The sequence below is a fragment of the Marmota monax genome, unplaced genomic scaffold (genome assembly GCF_021218885.2).
Source record: "Marmota monax isolate L192 unplaced genomic scaffold, Marmota_monax_Labrador192_F-V1.1 WCK01_AAM20220418_F8-fsc00191, whole genome shotgun sequence".
Taxonomy (NCBI): Eukaryota; Metazoa; Chordata; class Mammalia; order Rodentia; family Sciuridae; genus Marmota; species Marmota monax.
In genome coordinates this window covers 180,374-203,772 of record NW_026693537.1, presented here as the reverse complement: position 1 = coordinate 203,772, position 23,399 = coordinate 180,374, and the positions used below count along the sequence as shown (strand labels likewise).

General features: G+C 38.7%; 1 protein-coding gene across 1 annotated transcript in view; it reads right to left on the bottom strand.

The window, feature by feature from the left end:
- Positions 1-289: 289 nt before the first annotated feature.
- Gclc (glutamate-cysteine ligase catalytic subunit) overlaps positions 290-23,399 on the bottom strand; it is a 46,462-nt gene continuing 23,352 nt past the window's right edge. Inside the window, exons 2-16 of the mRNA XM_046458568.2 lie at positions 21,683-21,795; positions 20,693-20,875; positions 16,389-16,502; positions 14,672-14,730; positions 14,442-14,572; positions 9,701-9,775; positions 9,124-9,240; positions 8,208-8,346; positions 7,665-7,777; positions 7,084-7,176; positions 6,669-6,773; positions 3,352-3,433; positions 3,168-3,271; positions 2,974-3,094; positions 290-1,926 (exon numbers count right to left, since the gene is read on the bottom strand). Of these exons, the coding sequence (XP_046314524.1) occupies positions 1,715-1,926; positions 2,974-3,094; positions 3,168-3,271; positions 3,352-3,433; positions 6,669-6,773; positions 7,084-7,176; positions 7,665-7,777; positions 8,208-8,346; positions 9,124-9,240; positions 9,701-9,775; positions 14,442-14,572; positions 14,672-14,730; positions 16,389-16,502; positions 20,693-20,875; positions 21,683-21,795 (1,761 nt within the window). The 3' untranslated portion in view covers positions 290-1,714. The remainder of the gene's footprint in view (positions 1,927-2,973; positions 3,095-3,167; positions 3,272-3,351; positions 3,434-6,668; positions 6,774-7,083; positions 7,177-7,664; positions 7,778-8,207; positions 8,347-9,123; positions 9,241-9,700; positions 9,776-14,441; positions 14,573-14,671; positions 14,731-16,388; positions 16,503-20,692; positions 20,876-21,682; positions 21,796-23,399) is intronic.

The following is a 23,399-nucleotide window of genomic DNA, read 5'->3' as shown; positions in this document are numbered from 1 at the left end:
AGCAAGTGCATACAACATCCTGGGCACTCAATGTTCCCCATGTCACCATGGACCCAGTGCAGCGGTGAAAGAAAAATTCACTTCAGTGTATCAGCCACACTTCAAGGCGTTTTCCTCTCAGCAGCGGTGGGCATCTGCTTGTCTTTATTACTATGTTTCCTTCTAAATCATCTGAAGATTGCTACGACGAAAAAACAATTTCATGGAATCTGGGCTAATTAAAGAAAACAAAAATCTCTACTGCTATCTATAGTTGTATAACTCACATACATTCAAGAGTTCTTCTGAATGCTAATTCCATTCTTTTATTTCCTCATACCACAAACATTTTAGTTTATCAGCCTTTTTACAACTTGATTTATACAAGTGAATAGCAAAGGAAAAACATTCTTTCATCCTCTGAAATACATGTATGAAATATATAACAGACCCTAGTATTTAAACATAAACAGTTTTAGCTGAAGCAGCTTTATTGCAATCTCTTAAAATTAGCTTTACACTTTAAATATCTGTGCCTGTAAGGTTTTGCATAATCTATAATTTAACACAGTTATTTCTGAAGCAGTTCAGACTTTTAACAAACTGGGTGAAAAATGCCAACAAAACTTCAACAAAAAGCTATAACAAAAATTATCAGAAACTTAAATTATTTACAATTAAACATTTAGGGTCCTGATTCACAAAACTTAGTGCATTTCATGATTTATTTATGAGTTTTATAAAGATAAGCAATATGTATTTACCCTAACCCCAGGTAAATTCTGGAGCAATCAGCTTTTAGAAGAAAATTCATCACTATGCTTACTGAAAACCAGAGAAAGAATAACAAAACCAAACTTCACCAACTGCAATTGATTTGAAATTTAAGCAAAGAGCAGCTATCAGAACATCAGGCCAACAAACAGAAGAGCTGATGCTGCTTTTGACAGACTGCCTGTGTACAGGATGACAAATGAGCCGCTCCCCTTTTTAGTTCAAAAACAAACAAACAAACAAAACACCTCCCAAAATCTACAGAGGAACTCTGGGCAACAGTCTCCCTTCCTCCAACAGCATTGTCTCTCAACTTAATGCCTGAGTCAGCAAATTTAAAACAACTAAGAAGGAAAGTTTCTTTAAATAGCCTCCAGAGTTCAATGGGTTCTATCAGTGGGGAAAGCCTGGGGTAAGGTGGTCAGCTGCATCATAAATGAGGTGCCAGGAATCCAAGATCACCACTGAGTGCCTCAATGGATTCCAGCAATTTTATGTATATACAAAGAAGACTTTAAAAAAAGAAAAGTGTTTGTAAAGTAAAGTTATGAATCTTGGTGAATCAGGTCCCAGGTAGTCTTTAAAGGAACATTTACAGTAAACATTTTAAACTCTGGAATGCTAGGTATTGTACAATTATCAGCACATTACATTTAGAAAACTGCTTAGACAGTATTTGCTCCAGAGTAAGAATTCAAAAATGTACAAGCCAATTCACAATGACTTTAGATACAATGTTATTAAAATACATTGTTAATCATAAAAATACTTTACTATGTACATGTACACTGTATAAACTCTATATTTACCTACTAAAGGAAGTCTCTAAATCAATTTCTGGCCCAGGCAACACTGCAGTTTTATCATTTGGTCTTCATACCATACACATAGGCTGAGAGTCAGTGTCCCTGCAGTCAGTCCTTCAATCAAACAGTAATGCATTTCTCTTTCTGCAGGAAGTTTAGTTGGAAGAGTCAGTTTTACTTCCACTGTATTTTACTTTCCTAAATGCTGGTCCTAGTAACTCTGGGCATTCACATAATTCATTTGCAATTTGGTTACACTTCAAAATAAGGCTATAGTTCATTTCATCAGTTATTACGCTATCTTGCTTGTAGTCAGGATGGTGTGCTATAAACTCTCTCATCCATCTAGCAACCGTCATCAGTTCACCTGGAAAAAAATTTAGGACAACATAAAACACATATTTTTAAAAATATGTTGATATTTAGTGGCCAGCATAAACATGATTCTGTAAAAATAGGACCTGTCAGTATAGCCACCTGGCAGGGTCTGGGAAGAACATATCTGTCATAGTGTTTAAAGAATTCCTCCAGGGGAAGAATTTTAGGGTGCAGACGGGCAATGAGAACATCTACATCAAGTTTCTATGGTACCTGTTAGATGTTACCCACATGCCGACATTGCCAGCTATTAAGGGACAGGAGCCAGCACAAGACCATGTGTCCTCCCACTTGGCCAGAGGGTTAAGACTACATATGCCGCTGTCATGAGATGCCTCAGAGGACTGAAGGGTCCCTAGAGTAAACTTTGATCAAAGAGGTGGAGAGAACAAAAGACTAGTAAGCACAGTGAGTGAAGAGGGAAACTGACAGATACACCATTTTGGTGAGGGCTGATACCGGCTTCTACAGATGATCCTTTCTTATGACCACAGAAGTAAAACACACATGCCATTATAAGTATTACTGTTACTTTCATGAACAGCTGGAGGCTCTCCAGTATCAGGCATTGCAAATGTGATCTCCTTGAAGCTAACCAGGAAAGAGCATCCTGAGGATGCTTATTGTACAGAAGAAGGCTGAAGAACATCTTAGCTGTGCAGCTCATTTAACCTACAAAGTTACTTAGTCCTATAGAAGAGCCCGAGATGATACACAACACACACAGTTGGACATAAATGACAAACAGGCAGTCCAGATAATGTATCTTCAGATACTCTGCAGAGTATCTGAAGATACATTATCTGGGGGGAAAAAAACGCCCCAAAACCAAAAAACAACAACCAACTCTGCTCATTTAAACTATTAATTGCCAGAGATTATATGGCATATCCAATTGCAGAGTTGTTAAAATGTGAAAAAGTGTGCATGGATAAGATGTAGTCTACTTTAAAGGGTACTTTCAGGAATCTAATAATGTAAGAGTCTGTTCTGTCTACATTATGAGATTAAGAAAAAGAAAAGGAAGTTACTATACCAGATGCTCTCTTCTTAATTAGCTTTAAGTAGTTCAGAATACTACATCTGGTATCCACATCCACTTCCATGTTTTCAAGATAAGAGTTCAGAATCGGTATGAGTCCAGGAAACACACCTTCCTATAAGAAGCAGGACACATTATGAATGCCCAGCCAGCTGGTAACATAGCAAGGGGCACTGAAGGAACCTTACCTTCCCATTGATGATGGTGTCTATGCTCATGAGGGTATACTCCTCTGCAGCCGGCTCCGAGCTGCTCTGGGTTTTGCCACACCCGTCCACCACAGCATTACCACCTGTGGAGGACAGGGCAGAGGAGCTTTAGTGGCTTGAAACAGCATTAACTGACCTCAGAAATCTGAGAAAACGTTAATACCTTTGCAAATATCTTTCCTGAAATAAAACATTCCCTGCAGGACAGCATCTCGTTTCTGTGCTACTTTCATGTTTTCATCAACCTAAGGAAGAAAAGAATCATGACTAAGTCAAGACACTCTTGACCAAACCTAGAGGTTGTAGAGCCTTGCTCCTCCCCATGAGAACTCTACTCTCTAGCCCTTCCTGGTTGAGAACACATCTCTCATCTATATGGGGCATGTCACTTACCATCGTGCAACAGGTTTGTGCTTTTTAATACAATGGGAGATAACATACTCACACAGGAAACCTGCATTTCAAAACATCTTTGTGAATGATCATGTATAAATCTACAGTGCTGAAAGGGCAGGTGGTTGGTTCCCTTTACACAGCATAGCAGCTCTCCTAAGGTCCAGGACAACGAAGGCAGGACAGGGCTAGAGTCCAGTTCCCCTGACTTCCAGCGCTCTCCATTCTCTGCCCTGGGGTTTTGTTGCTTCACTTGAGTAAGGAGAGTGAAAGGGTGAACAGGCTGTCAGACCTAGGATAAGTTTATGGCCCTCCAAGGGCAGAGGGTCACTGGGCTATTTGCCAACCTAGTGGCTCTGACCACATAGACTCATTCATGAGCCTGAAAATATCCTATTTATTTGTGAATTCTAAATTTCTCCAGTGACTTTTTAAGACCCTTTAATATTTATTTATTTATTTATTTTTTAGTTTTCGGTGGACACAACATCTTTCTTTGTATGTGGTGCTGAGGATCGAATCCGGGCCGCATGCTTGCCAGGCGAGCACACTAATTTTTAAGACCCTTCAAGCAGACCTTTTAAAGCTTCTTAGTGTTTCCCTTATTTTCTATAATGCTATCTTATGTGAAACCTCAATATAAAAATACACACAAGTTAGAGGGCCAGGCTGAAGCAGGATGGTTGGTACAGTCTGTCTTGATTCTTTGCATTCTCCCATGTTAACTATGGGAGAGGGGACCTGTTACTGTTTTGTTATTTTTAAGTCACACAGCACCTTCTGAATAAACGAGACACTTCTAGGAGCATGTTCACATATGTCTCAAATTCCACCATGGCTCCCTCTTAGGTTTTCATTTCTAATGATATTTGGTTTTTTTCCCTTAATCTTGACAAAAGTTCACATGGACCACTGGTTTTAGTTTGTTTTCATAAATTCCTGTTTAAAAGTATATTTTGCAATTGCTCGGCAAGCTAGTCCCGTCCATCAGTGAGGACACAATGACAAGGTGCAACCTAAGAAGCAGAGTGAACTCTCACCAGACACTGAATCTCCTGGTGATCTTAAACTTCCTGGACCTGAGAACAGTGAGAAATAAATTTCTGTCTTTTATGGTTATAGTAGCCCCAACAGACTAAGACTCAATAAGACTTCTGGTATGCTTTTAGCCTTAAATTAACCTATGAAGTTTTGCTAAAATCACCTGGAATACAAAGAAGATTTGGGTGGGAAGAGAATTCTACAGTCATAATTCTTTACTGCTCAGGATTCTGGACTTCTTTCCATTTCTTCTAGCATTTAATGCTAAAAGGAAGTCATATCTGTTATTTTTCCTCCTTGGCAGGTATCCTAATTTTCTCCTTGAGGTCCAGAAATTCCCATATTTGGGTTCTTCTTTAAATATTTCTGTCTCACTGATACAGTGGTGCATATGTCTATAATCCAAGCTACTTAGGAGACCAAGGAAGGAGGATCTCAAGTTTGAGGCCAGCATGGAAATTTAGCAAGACCCCGTCTCGAAATAGATAAAAAAGGGCTAGGGCTAGGGCTATACCTCAGAGGTAGAATGCTCCTGGGTTCAACTTCAAGTACCACCCTCCATCCCCAAATCTTTTATCCATTCTATGGACTCCTATATTAAAGGAAAGCTCTGTCCATTATTTCCTTGATTACTGTTACCTCACATCTCTTCTATATAAACCATTCTCTTCTTCTAAATTATTAGGCAAAACACTGATACTTTCTAGTGCAATTCTCCATGATTCAGTTATTCCACAATTTCAAGAATTTGGTCTCTGAAGTCATTAACTGACCCTAGCAACCTACCTGCTTTACTGGAGAGCACACTGAGTTTTAAAAGTGTTTGTGTGGAACTTTTATGGTTCAAATACTCTTTGGTCCATAGAGCTTATTTATTTTTATGGATAAAACCCTTTCCATAGAATTTTATGAATACAATAATCAGAATTTCCTTATGAACTCTTTCCAGTTTCTTAAATTAACTCTTTCCAATTTCTTAAAGTCATTGAGGACAGTATCACTGCAGGCCTGGCTGGACCTTCTCATTAGGATGCTGATGGTTCTTAACTTTCTGTTGGCTTTCAGACATCTACTCATATTAATAAACAGCTTAGGCTAGTAGCTGACATGGACTCTCCCTTGGAGGACTCTTGATTTCCCCAACACATACATCATTAAGGGCAACATGGGCACACAGAACTCTATAGGGTACCTCTTGCTTGGTATGATGCACAGGCACAGACAGGCTGACAGCCAGAGTGTATGTGAGAGGGGACAGGTGTAAACTGGCAAGCCCCTTATGGGAGGACCAGAGAGCAAGGTTTTCCTGGAGCAAAGGCTGGAGCTGAATAGCTTCATGCTTTCCTCTATGTCTGTGGTGACAGGCAGCATTGCTGCTTTGCCCTTCTCGTGCCAAGAGGCATGGGCCCAGAAACACAAGACCTCAACTTCCTCGGCAGCTGTCCCCGGACACATGGCTTTCCTGCCTCACAGCCTCCAAGGCTCTGCTAGAAAACTTCCCCCAAGAAGCTCCCTCTTTGGTCATTGCTGTGTTGTTTATTTTTCTGATAGTCCAATGCCATCTACATACTCCAGACAAGTTTGATTCAATTGAGGAAAACCTTTCCTGCATTCTAACAGCTACTCTTTCCCTTCCTATCCTAATTTTGACATTGTCATACAAATGGGGTTCTTGGGTAGATGAAACCAATTTCTAGAGCTGCCTCCAGCCATTGTCATGAATGGAAACCTCTAGAAATAAGGCTTAAGAATTGTAACGCAAAAAAAAAAAAGAGCTCATGTATAATGGCATAATTTGGCTTGAACACACTTTATATACAGAGTTACGAAAAACTGTGCTGTGAATGCATAATTATGAATGTAATGCATTCCACTATTGTCATGTATGTAAGGAAAAAAAAAAGAAATAAGGCTTAAGTTTAAAAGGAAATGAATAAAAAGGGCATTTTATCCTGAAGAGTAAGGATGGAAATACATGGTATAAATAAATGAGTAAATACAAGTGCAGGTATCTACATCCAGGACTATAATAAACTACATCCTTACCTTTGACAGTGGAATTAGAAAATCCAATTTGTATGATAGGATCACCCTGGTGAGCAGGACCACAAACACCACATAGGCAGAGTTCTCAAAGTCTGTTAACTGCACCTAGACAAGCAGAAGCCCAGAGATGTTAAGAGACCAACAACCCAGCCCTAGTCTTCCTTCTCCCTAGTACCTCTTCAGACTACAGTATTCCCAAGCCACCCATTCTTCCCCATCTAGGGCTAGAAACTCCTTGCCCACATCTATGCTCAGAAATCAACCTTCCTTAGCTTTTGGACTCACTTTTAACAGACACATTCTCAATTTCTATTGCCTTATAAGAAACTTAAGAGCCTATGGCAAGAGTACCAGAAGAGTGACAAGCAGTCAGAAGAGAGCTTAGGGTCAGTTCCTGCCGATGCATGTGTCTCACCTCCATGGGTCGGAATTCTACTCTCCATCCAATGTCTGAGTTTGGAGGAGGGGGCTTAAATCTCATTGTCTGCCAATTTGTGGACTGAATATTCTAAAATAAAAAAAGTAGAGGATAAAATCAACTTTCTGCAGTCAGGGGAACATTATAATGATTTGGTATTTAAGTAGGGAAGAAAATTATTCATTGTCTATGTCAAATACTTTCAATTTACAAATACAAAAATGACAGTTTAAGATTTTATTGGGTGTGACCTGTTAGGAAACCAAACAGCAGGTGTTTAGTAAAAGTCAGTGATGTCTGCAGCACTGAAGTAACGGACCAGGTTACTTTTTGTGGAGTATGTTTGAATTTTTTTATCAATAGGCAAAAAAGAGAAAATACCAAACAAAAATGTATGATCACAGGATAACTGTGATTGATTTTATTTTCATAAAGTAAGAATACTTAAAACCAATTAATTTTTCTTGGTTGTTCACTATGCTAGGTAACAAAAGACATGAGATTTCTATTGTCACCAATTTCTCATAGCTAAGAAAACTGCCTCTTGAAGGGAAATACACTTAAAAAAGAGGTGATACCTCAAAATGGTCAGACTCATTGGCATCATCCAGATGTATTTTCTCCTCAAACAGAGTCAGTGGGTCTCTAATAAAGAGATGGGCAACATGTTGGGCCAGGAGATGATCAATGCCTGCAAAGACAGAGCACACAGGGCTAACTGCAAAGTATGAGACACCACTTGTTCTAAGTCCACAGTATGAAGAAGGGGTGTCTAGAAGTTTAGGAAATGGCTGGATTGTTCAGAATTCTCACCTGGCCCAGGATTTTATCCTATGGACACTGGGGAAGAGTCAGAGATTTATTCATTACTTACACAATGCCTGCTGGGGCACTGGTGTGGACCTAGATACAGAGCTCCAAAGTAAGTTCCTTTTGCTAAAAGTCAAGAAGATCTCACAAGTATTTGGAACTTGAAACTTTAGGAACAAGCAGCCTCATAAGAAAAGTTAGAGACTTCACACTAAAAATAGAAACCAGACCACGAGTCAGAAAATAAATTTAAAAGTGCTTTGAAGACAAAAGGCGTACAATCAAACCTAGAAAAACAGAAGAACACTCACCTTCCTGAAGAAGTTGCTGGTAGATTTCTTTATCTATGGTCAAGTCGATGTCATTGTACTTCTCACCACACTTAGATAAGTAGCTGTCTATTGAATCATATCGGGATTTACTAATCCTATAATTATTCTTCTTCAGTGGCTAAAATATAAAAAGTATGAATGAATGCCACAAAAAATTAACATCAACTAATTATATAAAAATATATTTTATACATAACAAAATATAAAATGTTTACTTCTATTTAGACAGCATATTTAATAATTTGTGATAATTATATAAAGACCACAGCAGAACAGCCTGGTTGAAAACATCAAAATCATTGGGGCAGGGCGGGGGGGGGGGGGGGTGTTCTTTGAAAACACCCTTGTTCCCATCCCAGGTCCCAGTCCTGGAGATTCCCATTTACTCAGTCGAAGACGGACCTGAGTACCTATTTTTAAAGATCTTCATAGGTGTTTGTGGAGCACACTCTTGTTTGGAGTGATGCAGTGTTATAGTTCAACATGCAAACAAGAGGTACTAACCTATGTTTACCAGGAAATGTCTGACCCTGTACATGGAAAAACCATCTCTGACAGCAAACTACACTTCCACAGAGGACAGCATCTTATATGAAGCACTCCAAAGCCTTTTGGTAAAAGTAGTCGCTGATCAGCAATGACTTCCAAAATGTACTATTTTTTTTTTTTAAGCCAAAACAAACCCAGATTTCAACAAATGATAAAAGCTGACTCCCCAAACCAAATCACTTCCCCATATATTTACCCCAAAACAAAGATGGTATATTTCTTCCTATGTGTGACCCTAATCCACTCAAGATAAAAATGTAAGAGAGATTTCAAAATTGCAAGTGGTTACAATAACCCATTTTACCTGCTTGATTTAAAAGAGCTATTAAGGAAAAATCATTCCCACCTCCAGTCCTCTCTCCTCTCGAGTTCTATCATCTACAGATGCAGAAATCACTCCCCAGCGACAATCAATGTCTGACACATAGCCTCGGTAAAAAGGAGATGCAGCACTCAAAGCCATCTAAAAACAAACAGAAGTCAGCTCCTGCAGGTTCAATGTATCATTTACATTGAAAAAAGCCCCATGCACTCATTTTCTGATCAAAAAGACCAGTTTATGTAATCCACAGTGAGTTCTACCATATGCATCTAAGCCTGCTTTTTCATAAGTGAAAACACCAGGAACAACCCAAGTCTTTGGATTCATTTAAATTATCCTCTCTATAATATGAGGACACAATGGGAGAGGGAGAATGGCCACTCTCAAACTTGACAGTTATTTAACAAACACGTTTTACTAGGAACAGAAAGAGTCTACAATTTAGACTATCCATTAGCTTTACATCTACATATTATTTAAATTAGTTCATTTCTCAATGAAGTCTTAACTGGACTTTAATAGTATGCTATCAGCAAATTCTGCACATGTGGTCTTATTTTATACAAAGTTATATTTAAAATAAGATATACTTTCTACTTACAACAATTGGACAGATAGTGGCCAACTGATCATAAAGGTATCTTGCCTCAGATATGCTGCAGGCTTGGAATGTCACCTGTGAAGAATGCAAGTTATTAACAACAATTAAAAAATCCCCAGCGATCTTCCCAAGCAGTAAAGTCTGAGAAGGAAGATGGCTGGAGAAAATGACAATGTTTAATGCAGGAGTTTTGTTTCAATGCTGTCTTGGGTGAATTTAACTAGAAAATGATATTTAATCATCTTCTGTTGTATATGGACAACTCATAAACAACCATGTTCCTAAGTGAAACAGACTAACAAGTTAGGAAGAGAAATCAGACACAGGCAGCATGGTGAAGTTCAGCAAGGCATTTCATCTTCTGGATTGTTTCCTTCTATAGGTTTCCCATCACTGCAGTTAGCAGAGGGCTTATTGAAATTTTGATATAAAAGGGATTTGAAGATGCTAAAGAATACCTTCAAAAGTACACAGGTAGCAGGAAAAGGAAGGTTTGAAAGTGGGCAAGACTAGAAAGAAGGGAAAGCAGTTAAAACCCTAGAGCTGACACTGAAGAATCAGTAGGGCTGGGGGAAGGTTGGCAAAGGAGTGGCAAATCAAAGCAGCAGGCTCTGGTGACCATGGTACAGTGAAGGGAAGACTCAGGTTTTCGTTGAGGTGTTTTTAGGACATAAGAAAAGTTTACAGAGAAGGGAGTGTGTAATGACATGATTAGCTTATAGAGGCCCTGTGAGGGGCTACGTCTCCAGGGATGTTGTCCAGGGGAGAAATCAGAGCTGAAGAAATACTTGGGGAGCAGGGTCAGACCATGTCCTGAAGATAGGGAGACCCATGTGAAGGATAAGCAGGACACTGAAAAGTTAAGAGAAAAAGATCACACAATTGGTGAGCACAAATCCTCTAAAATAGTCACCCAAAGGAAGCCATGTCCTGCCTTCTTCCATGGGGAAGGGTGGTGGTCATGGAAGAAGGGGCAGGAACACGAATTGTGTTTCTATTAACATATTTTTCATTGCAAATTTGGAACTGCTTTATTTTTTTTCCACTACTGTTATTAAGTAATGACAGCTTAAGTTCAGTGTTGGTGCAGAAAATAATTTAGATGCTTAAGAGCTGAAATACAGCAGCTAAATGGTTTATGTTTACAATCTCAACCCATTAATTCCAACAATTTCACCTATGTCCCAACTTTGCATTATAAGAGCAGAAAACTTTTGTGGGAGACTCACAAGTATACCTGCTAAATTATAATTGAATTTTATGTCAGTATGGTAACTACAAAAATAATTTAAAACAATTTATATGTCTTGACTTTCCTATAATTCCTATGTCAATGCTCAAATTGGTACATTAGTTCCATTAAAAGGCAATGATAATTAACCAGCCATTACAGATTAATTCAACATGGAGAAGTGCTGTGTTAATGACATCAAGGAGTTTCAAAGGTTAAAATAAAGATAAAGGGGGACTGGCAGTTGGGTCACTGACAACCAGAGCAAGGAAAGTTTCTGCAAAGTAGAAACTGAGAAATTAACTTGTGTGTGGTGAGCATTAAACATGAAGAAAATGATGATAAAGTATTCGTGTATTTGTTTGCTGTGACCCCATCACTTAAATATAAGCACCAGGTGGGTCTGTTTTGCCCTAATAGTCCAAATATGTTGGGATACCAAGTATGTTGGGACAGTATCTGACACCTACTTACTGCTTTAAAAATATTTATTAAATTAACAAGAGTACTGAGAAGGAAAGAGCTGCTAAAGAGAAGACAGGGGCAAAGATAATGTTGAGATACTGGAAAACCATGATCCTAAAGGGCCAAATTTACAAGGGATTGAGATTTTTCAATACCTAAATCTTGAAGTATTTTGGCTAAAGAATTCTGTTGAATATACATCTTTTAGTTTACTTAGGTCCTTTTCATGATATTTTAGAATGTGTTAGTTACTCTTCTTGATTTTTCAAAGACACTATGATAAACACTTTTCCTTTCCTATGTTTTGATTGATTACTCTGAGATGGCCTAGGACACATTAGTAAATCCCTAGGCAAATCTTGAAAAAGCCAACCCTAGAAAAGTCTACTTAAGAAAAGCATCAAATGGAATTTGATAGTTCAGTTTACAACTGTGACTAAGTTATTTTGGTCACTTTAAATACATTTAGTAATGACCTTTCTTACTCTAGAACTGATATAACAAGTTTATCAAATTAAACAGAGCATCATCATAATGATGGTTTTAATGGGGAAAGAAAAAAGTTCTTATAACTTAAAAAGGTATGAATATATGAACAGTTTTGGCTTCTGGTGTCTTTTTTTTTTGGTACCAGGGGTGCTTAATTACTGAACCAAATCCTTTTTATATTTTATTTAAAGATATGATCTCACTAATTGCTTAGGACCTCACTATGTTCCTGAGGCTGGCTTTTAAATTTGTGATCTTCCTGTCTCTTTCTTCCTGAGACTACAGGTATGTGCACTACAATTGGCCTTTTGGTGTCCTTGCATCATATAAAGAAGAAACACAATGTCACTAGGAAACTGACAAGAGGGGTGACTAAGGAAGAACTGTGAAAAGTGGATGTCAGAAACCTTTTCTAAAATTTTTGAAGCCACATGATTTTCTGAGGCAGAAAAAAAAAAAAAAACTATTATAACATGTCAGGAACTTATTAAATGTTTCATTAAAAGCCTAGAAAGTATTAAAAATTTTGTAGTTAAAATGCTTTTTTGTCTTGTACAGTAAAAGTCTTCCATTAACCTTAAAAAATAATGGGCTGGGTGTGGTGCCGCATGCCTGCATTCCCAGTGACTTAGGAGGCTGAGGCAAGAAGACTGCAAGTTTGAGGCCAGCCTCAGCAACTTACTGAGGCTCTTCCCAAAATCAAAAAAATAAATAGCATGAGTTCAATCCCTAGTTAAAAAAAAAAAAAAAAAAAAGAATTAACTTTGAAATTATTTTTTTTGCTGCTTTACTATAATAAACAATTTTTCTTGTTTCACTTAAGATACAAAAGCAGCAATTTCTGTGGCTATTTGTGGAATCCACCTCACTTGGCACATACTAAACATTATCTGTGTTAATCATTTTTTTGAATGGAGTATTGAAACTGGACATGTCACTAGGAAAAAGGAAAGCTTAATACTAAACTCATGACAAAGCTTAAATTGGATACAGAGCTGTATCTTCACACAATGAAAATGTTTATCACCTACCATTAAAGCACATTTATTTGTACAAATACAGTGTTTCAAGGGAAAGAATATACCTTTGGAACTATATCAGAGCAACTGTGCTGTCCTTGGTGGAACACCCTGGTTTATTATTAAACCAAGAAAAGGTAATGGTACTTGGAGAGCACTCACACAATTTTAAAGCCACACACTATAAGTGCCTGAGCTTAATGGCTCTGTTTAGAAATATTTGTAATTAAGATAGGAAAGCAGATATGCAGTTAAAAGTCAAAGGGTCTCTTTTTAAATTAGGTATAACCCTTTGTAAGGAAACTTACTGGCCCTTGTTTGTTTAAAAGCTTATGCCACAAATCCTATGCCTTATATGTCAGGAAAAGAGAGAAGAAAAAAAGAAAAAGAAAAAACCTTATGCTTGTCCATGTTAACCATAATCTGCCTGGAGAAAACTGACCTGCACATTCAAGTTGTGTTATACAGTTTTAAAAATAAACAAGCTGGAGGTATTTGGGCAAGAAGACACGAGATGTGCTGAGATAAGAAGAAAGCTGGGTTTCTTGGCCTCTGTGCTGATAGCCATTAGGTTCTGCACTACTGCAGACCCCTAAAGACTCTCTCTAATCAGCTGAAGTAATTACAACTGGAGAAAAATCTGCTTGGGCAACAAACACTGAATGAAATTTGAAATTCTCAATTTGAAAATTCATGCTTTATACAACTTTTTACTCCTGCTATAATATGATTTTAATCAAATTAAAGCTAAAATCAAGTATTTATTAATAAAACAATGAAATAAAACAGAGTGGGACCAAAAGGGCCTTAACATAAACCCTTCTTTCAACTGAAAACAAAAAAACTGAGGAGAAATGAAGGGAGTCACCCAGATACCTGCACAGTAAGAGCCAACAAGTGACTGCAAACCCATGTGTGACAGGCCCTGTGCTCTCCCTCCCTGGGTCCAGAGTGACTTGAGCACAATCACTGCCAGGGGCATCAGTGACTCAATCAGATCCAGGAAAATTTTTAAATGAGTAAACGAAGAAGGGCTATTTTACCTCCTGTGTAACTTAGCCAGGGCAAGGCAAACACAGGCTGATAAACAGTTATTCATTTATACTACTGGGTGGCTTTGTATGAATACAGAAATTTCAAGTTCAAACAGTCTTTCCCTTGGATCACAAATTCACTGGAGTACTTACGTCCCAGCTCATTTTCAGAAATAATAGATTTGAGGTTAACAACTTCACCACTCTGCCATTAGGTGGCAGTAAAAATCAGACATATAAAGAGAATGCAGACAATGATCAGAGATGCTCTGCGTTTTAACACTATATACCTTTGTGGTGAACTGTAGACTCTGGAATTCTTGGTCAAAAATTTAAATGAATTTACTAAAACAATCTCAATACTTTCTAGAAAGGCATACCAGCTGCTATTTCAATCTAGTTAAAATGTGATTTTTAAAACAGGAAACATGCATATATAAAGAAAATAAGTAAATAAGTAATGGGTGAGGACACTTTGCCTCTCCATAGATTTGAAACAATACCTGAAGACAGCAATTTCCCATCCCAAATCCCATGGCATCCATGTAAATATGATCTGGCTTGGAAGCCTTTGCTGCCTCATCATCTGGAAATGTTTCTATGAATGGAGATGGTGTGTTCTTGTCCTTAAATACTGTATTATTAATTAGAGGAGAAAAAAAAAGAAGGAAATGGTGAGAATCAAGGATTAAAGAGGTCTCTTTCCCACACCACCTCCTCTCTGTAGACTTACTTGGTACATTGATGACAACCTTTTCTCCTCTCCTATGCCGGATATTTCTTGTTAAGGTACTAAAACAGACAACCAAATGTCATAAATTGGTTACGTAAGCTCCATCATATATAAGAAGAATTTGACCACGAACAACTTGAAAATGGAATAAAATCCTACTTCAAACTAATATTCTAAGATAATCCTACAGAAAATGCATGTGTCAAGATAGTCTAAGGGGACTTTCTGAAAGAAGGTTTTTTCATTATATTAACTCCTTGGTTCTTACTTGAGAATGCCATTTTCTCCCCTGCTCAACCCTGTACTTTTTCAAGGCTTCCAGTTATTCACCAAATCAAGATCAGATGTTCAAGGTCTGCATGGGCTGATTCACTCTGTTTCTAACACTTACCACATTAACTACAAAGATTATAGTCAAATTTAAATATTCATTTCCCAAGACATGTCTGGAGCCCCAATGCCTACTCTTTCTCTACCCCAACCTTGAGGCCCATGCTGGCTGTCTAATCCAGAAGCCACCAGAAGCATTAGGGCCACTGAGTACTTAAAATATGACCAGACCTAATTGAACTCACTATGAGAGTAATATACACCAGAGTCTGAACATCTGGTTAAAAAAAAAAAAAAAAAACTCTTCTTAATAATTGAAAAATACCCAATACATGTTGAAATAAGTTTGGATACACTGGTTTAAATATTTTATAAAATCATGTTCAGCTCTTTTTAATTTTAACATAACTATTAGAAAATCTACAATTACATTTGCAGCTCGCAGTATATGCTTCTACTGGAGGTGTTGACTGACTCAGCTAAACACCACCTCTTCCATGAACCTTGCTTTAATCCCCTCAGTCAGAAGCACCCTCTTTTCTCCAAGGAGACTCTCTGGTGCTGCCATCTTTCAACATCTGTCATAATCTATTTTGTTTTGCAGATTAATATTTTTATGTTCCTTTAAACACATGACAACACTTGAAATTGGAAACTATGTTTATAAAATCTGTCTCCCACAAAAGATTCTGCATGTAGCAGATATGGATGCCTGTTAACGGAATGAGCACAGCATCCATGACTCTGGATCAGTAAACTTTCCTCAGTATACTATCGAGTACTCAAGATACAAAGCCAAGCTGGTGTAGTCCCTGAAGCAATTTAAAAACCTAAGAATTAAACTCCCAAAGGCAGGATGCTGCTCATTGGTAGAATATGTGCTCAACATGTGTGAGGCCCTAGGTTCAATTCCCAGTACCACCCCCACACCAACCCCCACACAGAGTGAAAAATTCAACTACAATATAACAGAGCTAGAAGTCAGCAGAACCGAAGGAGAAGTGTGACTCATATATGCCAGGTGCTGTACAGGTTTTGCCTTATTGTCATGGGATACAGAATGAGATAAGTAGATCACAGCTCCTGGTGATCACTTAGAGATGGGAAAGATAGGAATAACTGAAGGAAATATGTCCCCAAATCAGTTTGTTTATAGAACTAGGACTGGAAACAATCTGCTCACTAAAAGAGGACAGTAGCTAAACTTATGCATTTTAAGATAACTTGGAAAATGAACAAATCAAACCTGGATGCAAGAAGCAACACTTATTGGCTTCTGAGGTGTGAGCAGAAGCATGTCTGCTGCCTTCTGTGTGATTCAGGAAACAGCTCAAAGCAGATTCCCAGGCTAATACTCAGAGGGGCATTTCAACACAGACATACTCACCTGAAGCGGGGGTGCTTGTTTATCGCTTCATCTGGAAAGAAGAGGGACTTGGAAGCTCCTCCTTCGACTGGGTTGGGTTTGTACTCAGGCAGGGTGAACCCCGGACAGCCTAATCTACAACAAATTGAAAACTAATCAGATGAGAATTAACTGCCTGTAGTCTTGCTATAATTTGCATCTGTTAAAAATATTCATTTCTATTATTTTCCTTTATAGGGTCTAGCACAGGTTTTGTGATCCCCAGAGCAATGCCTGTACTACCACTCCCTATTCTTCATCACCTTGCTTCAGAATCTGCTTTTGTGATTCCAGCACGTCAGTGACTTTGAGTCTCTACTCACTCAACATCTATATAATATTTATTTAGGTTTTTCTGAGAACTGACAGCATGGAAGTTACTCTCCTTGGTGATGTTGTTTCTGGTTACAGGTACCCATACCCACCTTCCATGGTGTCCATCATCAGCTAAACTCACGTTATCTTTTGAGCCTGTACAACACCTGTCCCAACCTCCTGATAGGCTTCATCTGAATCTGGAGGTGATCTCCAGGTTTTCGCTTCTACAGTCTACTCAGGAACCTTCTGGGTTAGCCAGTGTCTCTAGTGTCCCCATCTACCATCAAGAGTTCACTCTGAAGTCCAAACCCAACCTATTATCTTACTTGACCTTAAGAAGAATTCTAATTTCAATGTAGAAAAATGAGGCTCCAAATTTATACCTAAATGTAAAGCTCAAATTCTACCTCACTTGTATTAAGGCTACCAGTTCTTCCCAGTTTGGAACTATAAGGTCAATGTTAAGTGCTATGAGGAAAAAGACTAACAAGATTAGTGAAAGCAAAACAAGGCAGGCTCTTGTCTGGGTTTTAGACCAGTGTAGGAAACTTTTAGCTTGAGGGCCAAGAGTAGCCCACACCGTATCTTTAACTCCTACCTTTCCTAAGGTACCTGCTGGCTGCCTACATGCAACATATAAGCAACTACTGAAGCGGCTGATCTTATCTGGAAAACAGTTTCCAATTGTAAGGGATCCTGAGAATTCTGTGTATCACTTGCTGTGAGCCTGCAACTTTAGGAAAAGTCCTTTAGAAGAATAAAATGACAATCTGGAGGATTTCTTACTAAGAAAATCAGGCAGGGGAAGGCAGAATTGCAATAGGATCCTCAGACACCAATAGTATTGCCTTCTAGACCAGAGTCTGCCAACAGAATTGTCTGCAGTGATAGAAATGTTTAATGCCTGTGCTGTCCAAACCACGGTGGAGATTGCTAGCCACGAGTGTTACAGAGCATTTGAAATGAGGCCAGCATGACATGCCAGTCAGAATTTCATTTTATTTAATTCATTTAAATAGTCACGTGTCTGTTGTTTTGGATTACTGTTCCACACTACAGAGCTTTGCTTCTTTAAAGAGAAAATCACATTGCTTACATTTAAACAAAGCATCCTTTCTCTTTTGCGGCTGTAACTTTATCATTCACTATCAATATGAAGTGAGGTTTCTAAGAACTAAATGATTAATAATTTTTCTTATTTTGTTTACAAATCCCCAAATACCCTCCATTCTAATGGCTAATTTTTTAATTACAAATTTTTACAACAAAATCTATTCCTGTCTCATTCTCCCTTCACAATGGCTCAAGAAGCCAAAACCTTTTTTAAAAGAACATCAATGAGCTACTCTCAGTTAAGCTAATAGATACAGTGGGACTTAACCAAATATTTTATGGCCCAGAAAGAACCACCTATCAATACTATACCTATTAAAAGCATCACCTATCAATACTACACATTCTGGCTGGTGTGGTAAAAGCATTCTGGTAATCTCAGCTACTCAGGAGGCTGAGGCAGGAGGATTGCAAGTTGAAGCCAGCCTGGGCAACTTAGCAAGACCCTGTCTCAAAATTAAAAAAAAGGATTGGGGAAGTAGCTCAGTGGCAGAGCAGAGCACCACTGGGTTCAATCCCCAGTGCTATGAAACAAATAAAAAACTATATATTCTTAAATTTTAAAATATAAAACATTTCTGGATTGTGTTACAACCCCTTGTTGCTATTAATTTTAGCAGGGAAAAAGAAAAAATGTAAGATCCTGAATTTTCAAATTCACTAAGTTGTCAAATAACATCCAGCCTGCTTCTAGGCCACAACTCTATTATTCTAAGGCTTTCACAATAATTATCTGCAACAATAGCCCTGACATCTCTTCTCTCTTCCAGTCAATTGGCTGACTTTGCCAAGTTTTGATCCATCCACTGTTTTCATCTCCTCCAGCCACACTTATCCAAGCCACCAGGGTGTTCCCTCAGCCCTCTTAGACGCCTCTTCGTAAGCCCAGGCGCCTGTCCATAGCCATTCTCGTACTATAGTCCACAGGAGGGTGAGAAGCAAAAATGTGATACTGTACACCCAATCCCACCTTCCTGGGCCTCCTACTGCTTTCAGGATAATAACTAAAATTCTTAGTTAATCTGATCTGGCCACGAACTACCTACCCACCCAGCCTCACCCTACCACACCTGCACTTCATTCTCAGCTTCCTGGTCACAACCAGCTCACTTGCTTTCTTCTAGTTTCCAGCTTGCCTGGCTTCTCCCAGGACTTGTGTGTATGTCATTCCCCTTCCCCAGGACACTCCTCTGCTCTCCACTCCAGTGAAACTCCTCTTAGGGCTTTGGACATCACTTCAATCATCTTTCCTCAGAGAAACATTCTCCTATCCCAGAGTTCATCAGCAGCCATGTCACACTTTCTGGGGTTCGCATCTCTCTCTCACAGCCCTCCCTAATTTATACTCATCAAATGTGTGGGTATTCATTAATCTTTGTCTTCCCCCAATTCCACAGAGCAAAGCCTGTCTGATGTGTTCATGGTGGTGTGTCCATACAGCTTGGATCTGATGTGGAGCAGGCACTCAGGGCCTAGGATGTTGCATTAGGATGAAGGAATGTGCCAACTGCTATCAAAACAAACCTATCTACCCTTGCTAAACTCAGGGCTTTTTTTGGGGGGGGGAACGGGGGTGTGGGGGGCAGGAAAACATCAGTTGCAAGTAGAATGAAGGAATCACATAAAATAAGAGATACTTCTTGAGGTGTTACTTGCTGAAAGAGTTTTGCTAGGTTGCTCCGGCTGGCCTTGAACTTCAGAGCCTTCCAAGTAGTGGGATTACAGGTGTTTTGCTGATTTACTTATGGTTTCACTACTGTATTTAGATCTTAAAAAAATTCCCATTTAAATGTCTCTCTAAAATCAATTGTATGACTCTGAAGGTCTGTGTTCATTACAGACATTTGTCAGAAGAAAGAGGTATTAAAATAGCTCAAAGTGTTCTTGGCCATGGAAACCACGTCCCAAAGCTCTTCCGAACTCTGAGTAGGTGAGTGTACTCTCGTAATCTGACATATCTCTAGCACAAACGCATCAGGTTTATGTTCAGTTACAACTGCATTCTTACACAGAGGTACTGTGTTTAATAGACAGGATATTCATGCACCTCATTCTAGGATGAAAACATGATTTCACTACTATATTTCCTTTCAGGTACTTTCAGTTATAACTAGATCTGATCACAAATCCTGATTCAGTTGACTTCTCAAAAGCGATTCATCTTGCTCACAGTGAAGACACACCCACAGTACACTGAGGGCACAGGTGACCCTCTGATGTCCTCCAGTACTGCTCTGGCATGTTCTCAGCTTAGAATGAGGTGCATGAATAGTCTACTTATTAAACACAGCACCTCTGTGTAAGAATGCAGTTCTGCCCGATCGTAAATCTGATCTGAGCTAGAGATCTATCAGATTGTGAAAGAATGCTCACCTCCTCAAAGTTCAGATGAGCTTTGAGAGGTTGGTTTCCATGGCCAAGAATGCTCTGATACATAATAGAGGGCAAATGATCCTTTTTGAATGTGCCCGAGGGGCTGACCGCTATAGTCCAGTGAGAAAAGTACCTGACAGTCACCCAGAGACTTAGCTCGTCTTAATGGGTCAGAAGCGCTCAGCAGACATGCGCTCCCTCCACTCTGCCAGTTGGTCACCATAGTCACACCACCTCTCCCACTGGGCCAGATAGCGCTCTCATCACAGCATCCTATGAGGCTGCCACCCAGTGACCAAAACTGATGTAACTTTTGCTGCAGCTCTAATGTGACAGCCTATCCCCAAATGGTGGTATATAAAGTCTTAACTGTCTATAAAGAATGAGAATTGAAGGGTGACAGGTTTTAGGGTCACAATTTGCTTTCCTAATAACCTACAGTTTTAATACACGTGCTCGGACATGTTAAAATGGGAAATAACCTGGGAAATGAAGTTATAGTGCAAAGAGCCTGATTTTCTTCTAGTACAGAAGTAGCCTCCTTCCGGCGTTTTCTCATGTTGTCCTCAACAGTGTTGAACTCAGACATCGTTCCTCCATAGGGCTGCCCAGGTGTTCCTTCAATCATGTAACTCCCATACTCTGGTCTCCAAAGGGTAGGATGGCTACGGAGGAGAAACAGTTTTAATTTCATCTTATCCTTTTGCTGAAGTCTAGTTAATTTTTATAAGTTTTTAAAGATGCTTTAAAAATTTGAAAGCTGTTAGGTACAAACAAAGCCAAGAACTCCTTTATAAGGCTATTAATTTTTCTATAGCTTTTCAAAAGGGGTTCAAAGTATTTATAAGTAACTGAAAACACATTCAGGGTACTCATTCACTACATAGGACAAAGCTAATCTATTCTGCAGGAATAAAACTGTGGCCTTAAGGGCTTTCAATTTTAAACTTGGGAGTCTAAACTTTTTTTTTTTTTTAACAGCTTCTCAAAAACTATGGAGAAGAAAATGAACTAGAGAGTATACACTTTCTCACCTTCTTTATGCTTTTAAATAAATGTCTTAAAAACACCATGCCACAAAATCCATTTGCAAGTTTTATCTGGCACTATGGTGTGTGATCCCAATTACGTCTCAGCAATGCATTTCTTAAAAAGCATTTAATAGTAGTGAATAGAATGTTTAGCTTAATGTATAAGTATTTTGAAATATTCATGAATTTAATCTCAACATTTCAGATGTAGGAATTATTTCTACAGATGAGGAAACTAAGGCACAGAGAAGTTAAATAACTCTCTGGTAAAAGGTCATTCAGCTATTGAGCAGAGGAACCAGTATTTGAAACCCAGGCAACGTAGAAATAGGGCCTGTGCTCTTAACTCCTGTGCCATCTGCCTTTTATAAATCTGAGAAGATGCTAAGTCTTAGTAGTTCTACAGCCCAGAAACACTAAGCCTTCAGCACATCAACTTACTTTGGGTTTGTTCTTTCCCCCTTCTCTTGTAAAGTTTCAAGAACATCTTCTCCAGACAGGACCAACTGGACTTTTTTATTTTCATGATCAAAAGACACCAACATGTATTCCACCTATTGAAAATAATAAAGGTGAGAAAGACATTTTTCCAGACTCAAGCTCAGATGATCTATAAAAATAAGGGCAGGGAAATATGAAGGTTGGAAAGGATTCACAACAACGTGAGATAGTCACATTTGCTTTACACACAGCGTATAATAAGTCTAATTTGCATAATATGAAAACCTGCAAAAGATGGTAAGTCAATAGAGGCTTTGTCTGAGGACAAAGACTCATTCTTTGAGCCCTGCTTTTCCCTATTCCTTTCTTCTATTCCCTATAACATCTCATAGAAAGTTCAAGATGTTCCCTTTTGACAAATTTTACTTTAAAACATGTTTTTAAGCTAAGATGCTGTAAACTGAGGTTGTAAAGAAGTTGAATTTTAAAATTTGAGGGAGATGTCACTTACCAGCAAATTCTTTAATAACCCTGATACAAATCCCACTTCTAGACCTTTACTCCAAGAGGACTCCACCAAATGGACTCCAAAAAATTGAACTTGAAAAAGTGGACTCCATCAATGTGGATATTTTAGGGATTCTAACAATTTGGTCTTGGCATATAACAAATAAGACAACTTTTCTACTCTGAAATGGTAAAAAAATTCCAATGTAGGACATGCTATTATATTTACAACAATGCCTGGTGGAATTCTGATAAAAACTGAGAGTTACATATCAGTGGAAAACTTCTGGACAGAGTACAACTATCACTTGTTTTTGTTTTCCCTGAAAGAGTGTGCTTTAAACCATGATAGCCGACATGAACAGTGATGATTATGAATTCCTACCCGGGATGTAGATAAAACATCCATTATCCACAAGGAAGTAAAAAAGAATAGAGCTGGGATACTCAGGCAAACACTTGAAAGTACCCTTTGTACAAGGCACCAAGACAGTGACTATAGAGGAAAGATGGCAAAGTGGGACCCCACAGGCACACCAGCTCTAGATTCATAAGACAATAGGAAGTAGTATATACACTATTTTCCTGACACATCTCATGTAAACCCAGATTCCTGCCATAAAGACATGGACCTGGAGGACAGCACTCAGCTGCGGGCTGGGACTGGTTGCTCTCTTCTGGGGATGCACACTGCAGTGTGCAGTGCCTGTTCCCTTACTTACGTATACTTGCCAAGTCTTGAAGGCATCTTGAAGCCATCCCCATCAGAAGAATGGTAATGTTTAATGGTTAAGAGACTGTTCTGGCTTGCAGCTAAGAGGGAGAAATACTGGTGACCACAGGAAATAACGAGGCAGGTTTAAACAGCAGCCAAACCACAACAAAATAAAATTTACATTTACTCGTCATCTTATTGATGAGTTTAGGTTCCTGATAGAATTTTTTAATTCAAAAAACGAGTAAGAATATTTGATTCCAGTATGTGAAGCAGAAAGGAGATCTGCGCCAGAACAAATGCTGTCAACTGCTGAAAACTGCAAGTTGAGGCCTCTGTAAGGGCTTCCTATAGCACATAGAGCCAACAGAGAGCATCTAGAGATGGACCACTCCCGGACAACTAAAACCTGACAGAAAAGGAAGCTTTGTTAAGGCTCAGGATGGGTATATGAAAAGATCCTATGTAAGGAAATGAGTTTGTCTTTAAATAAGC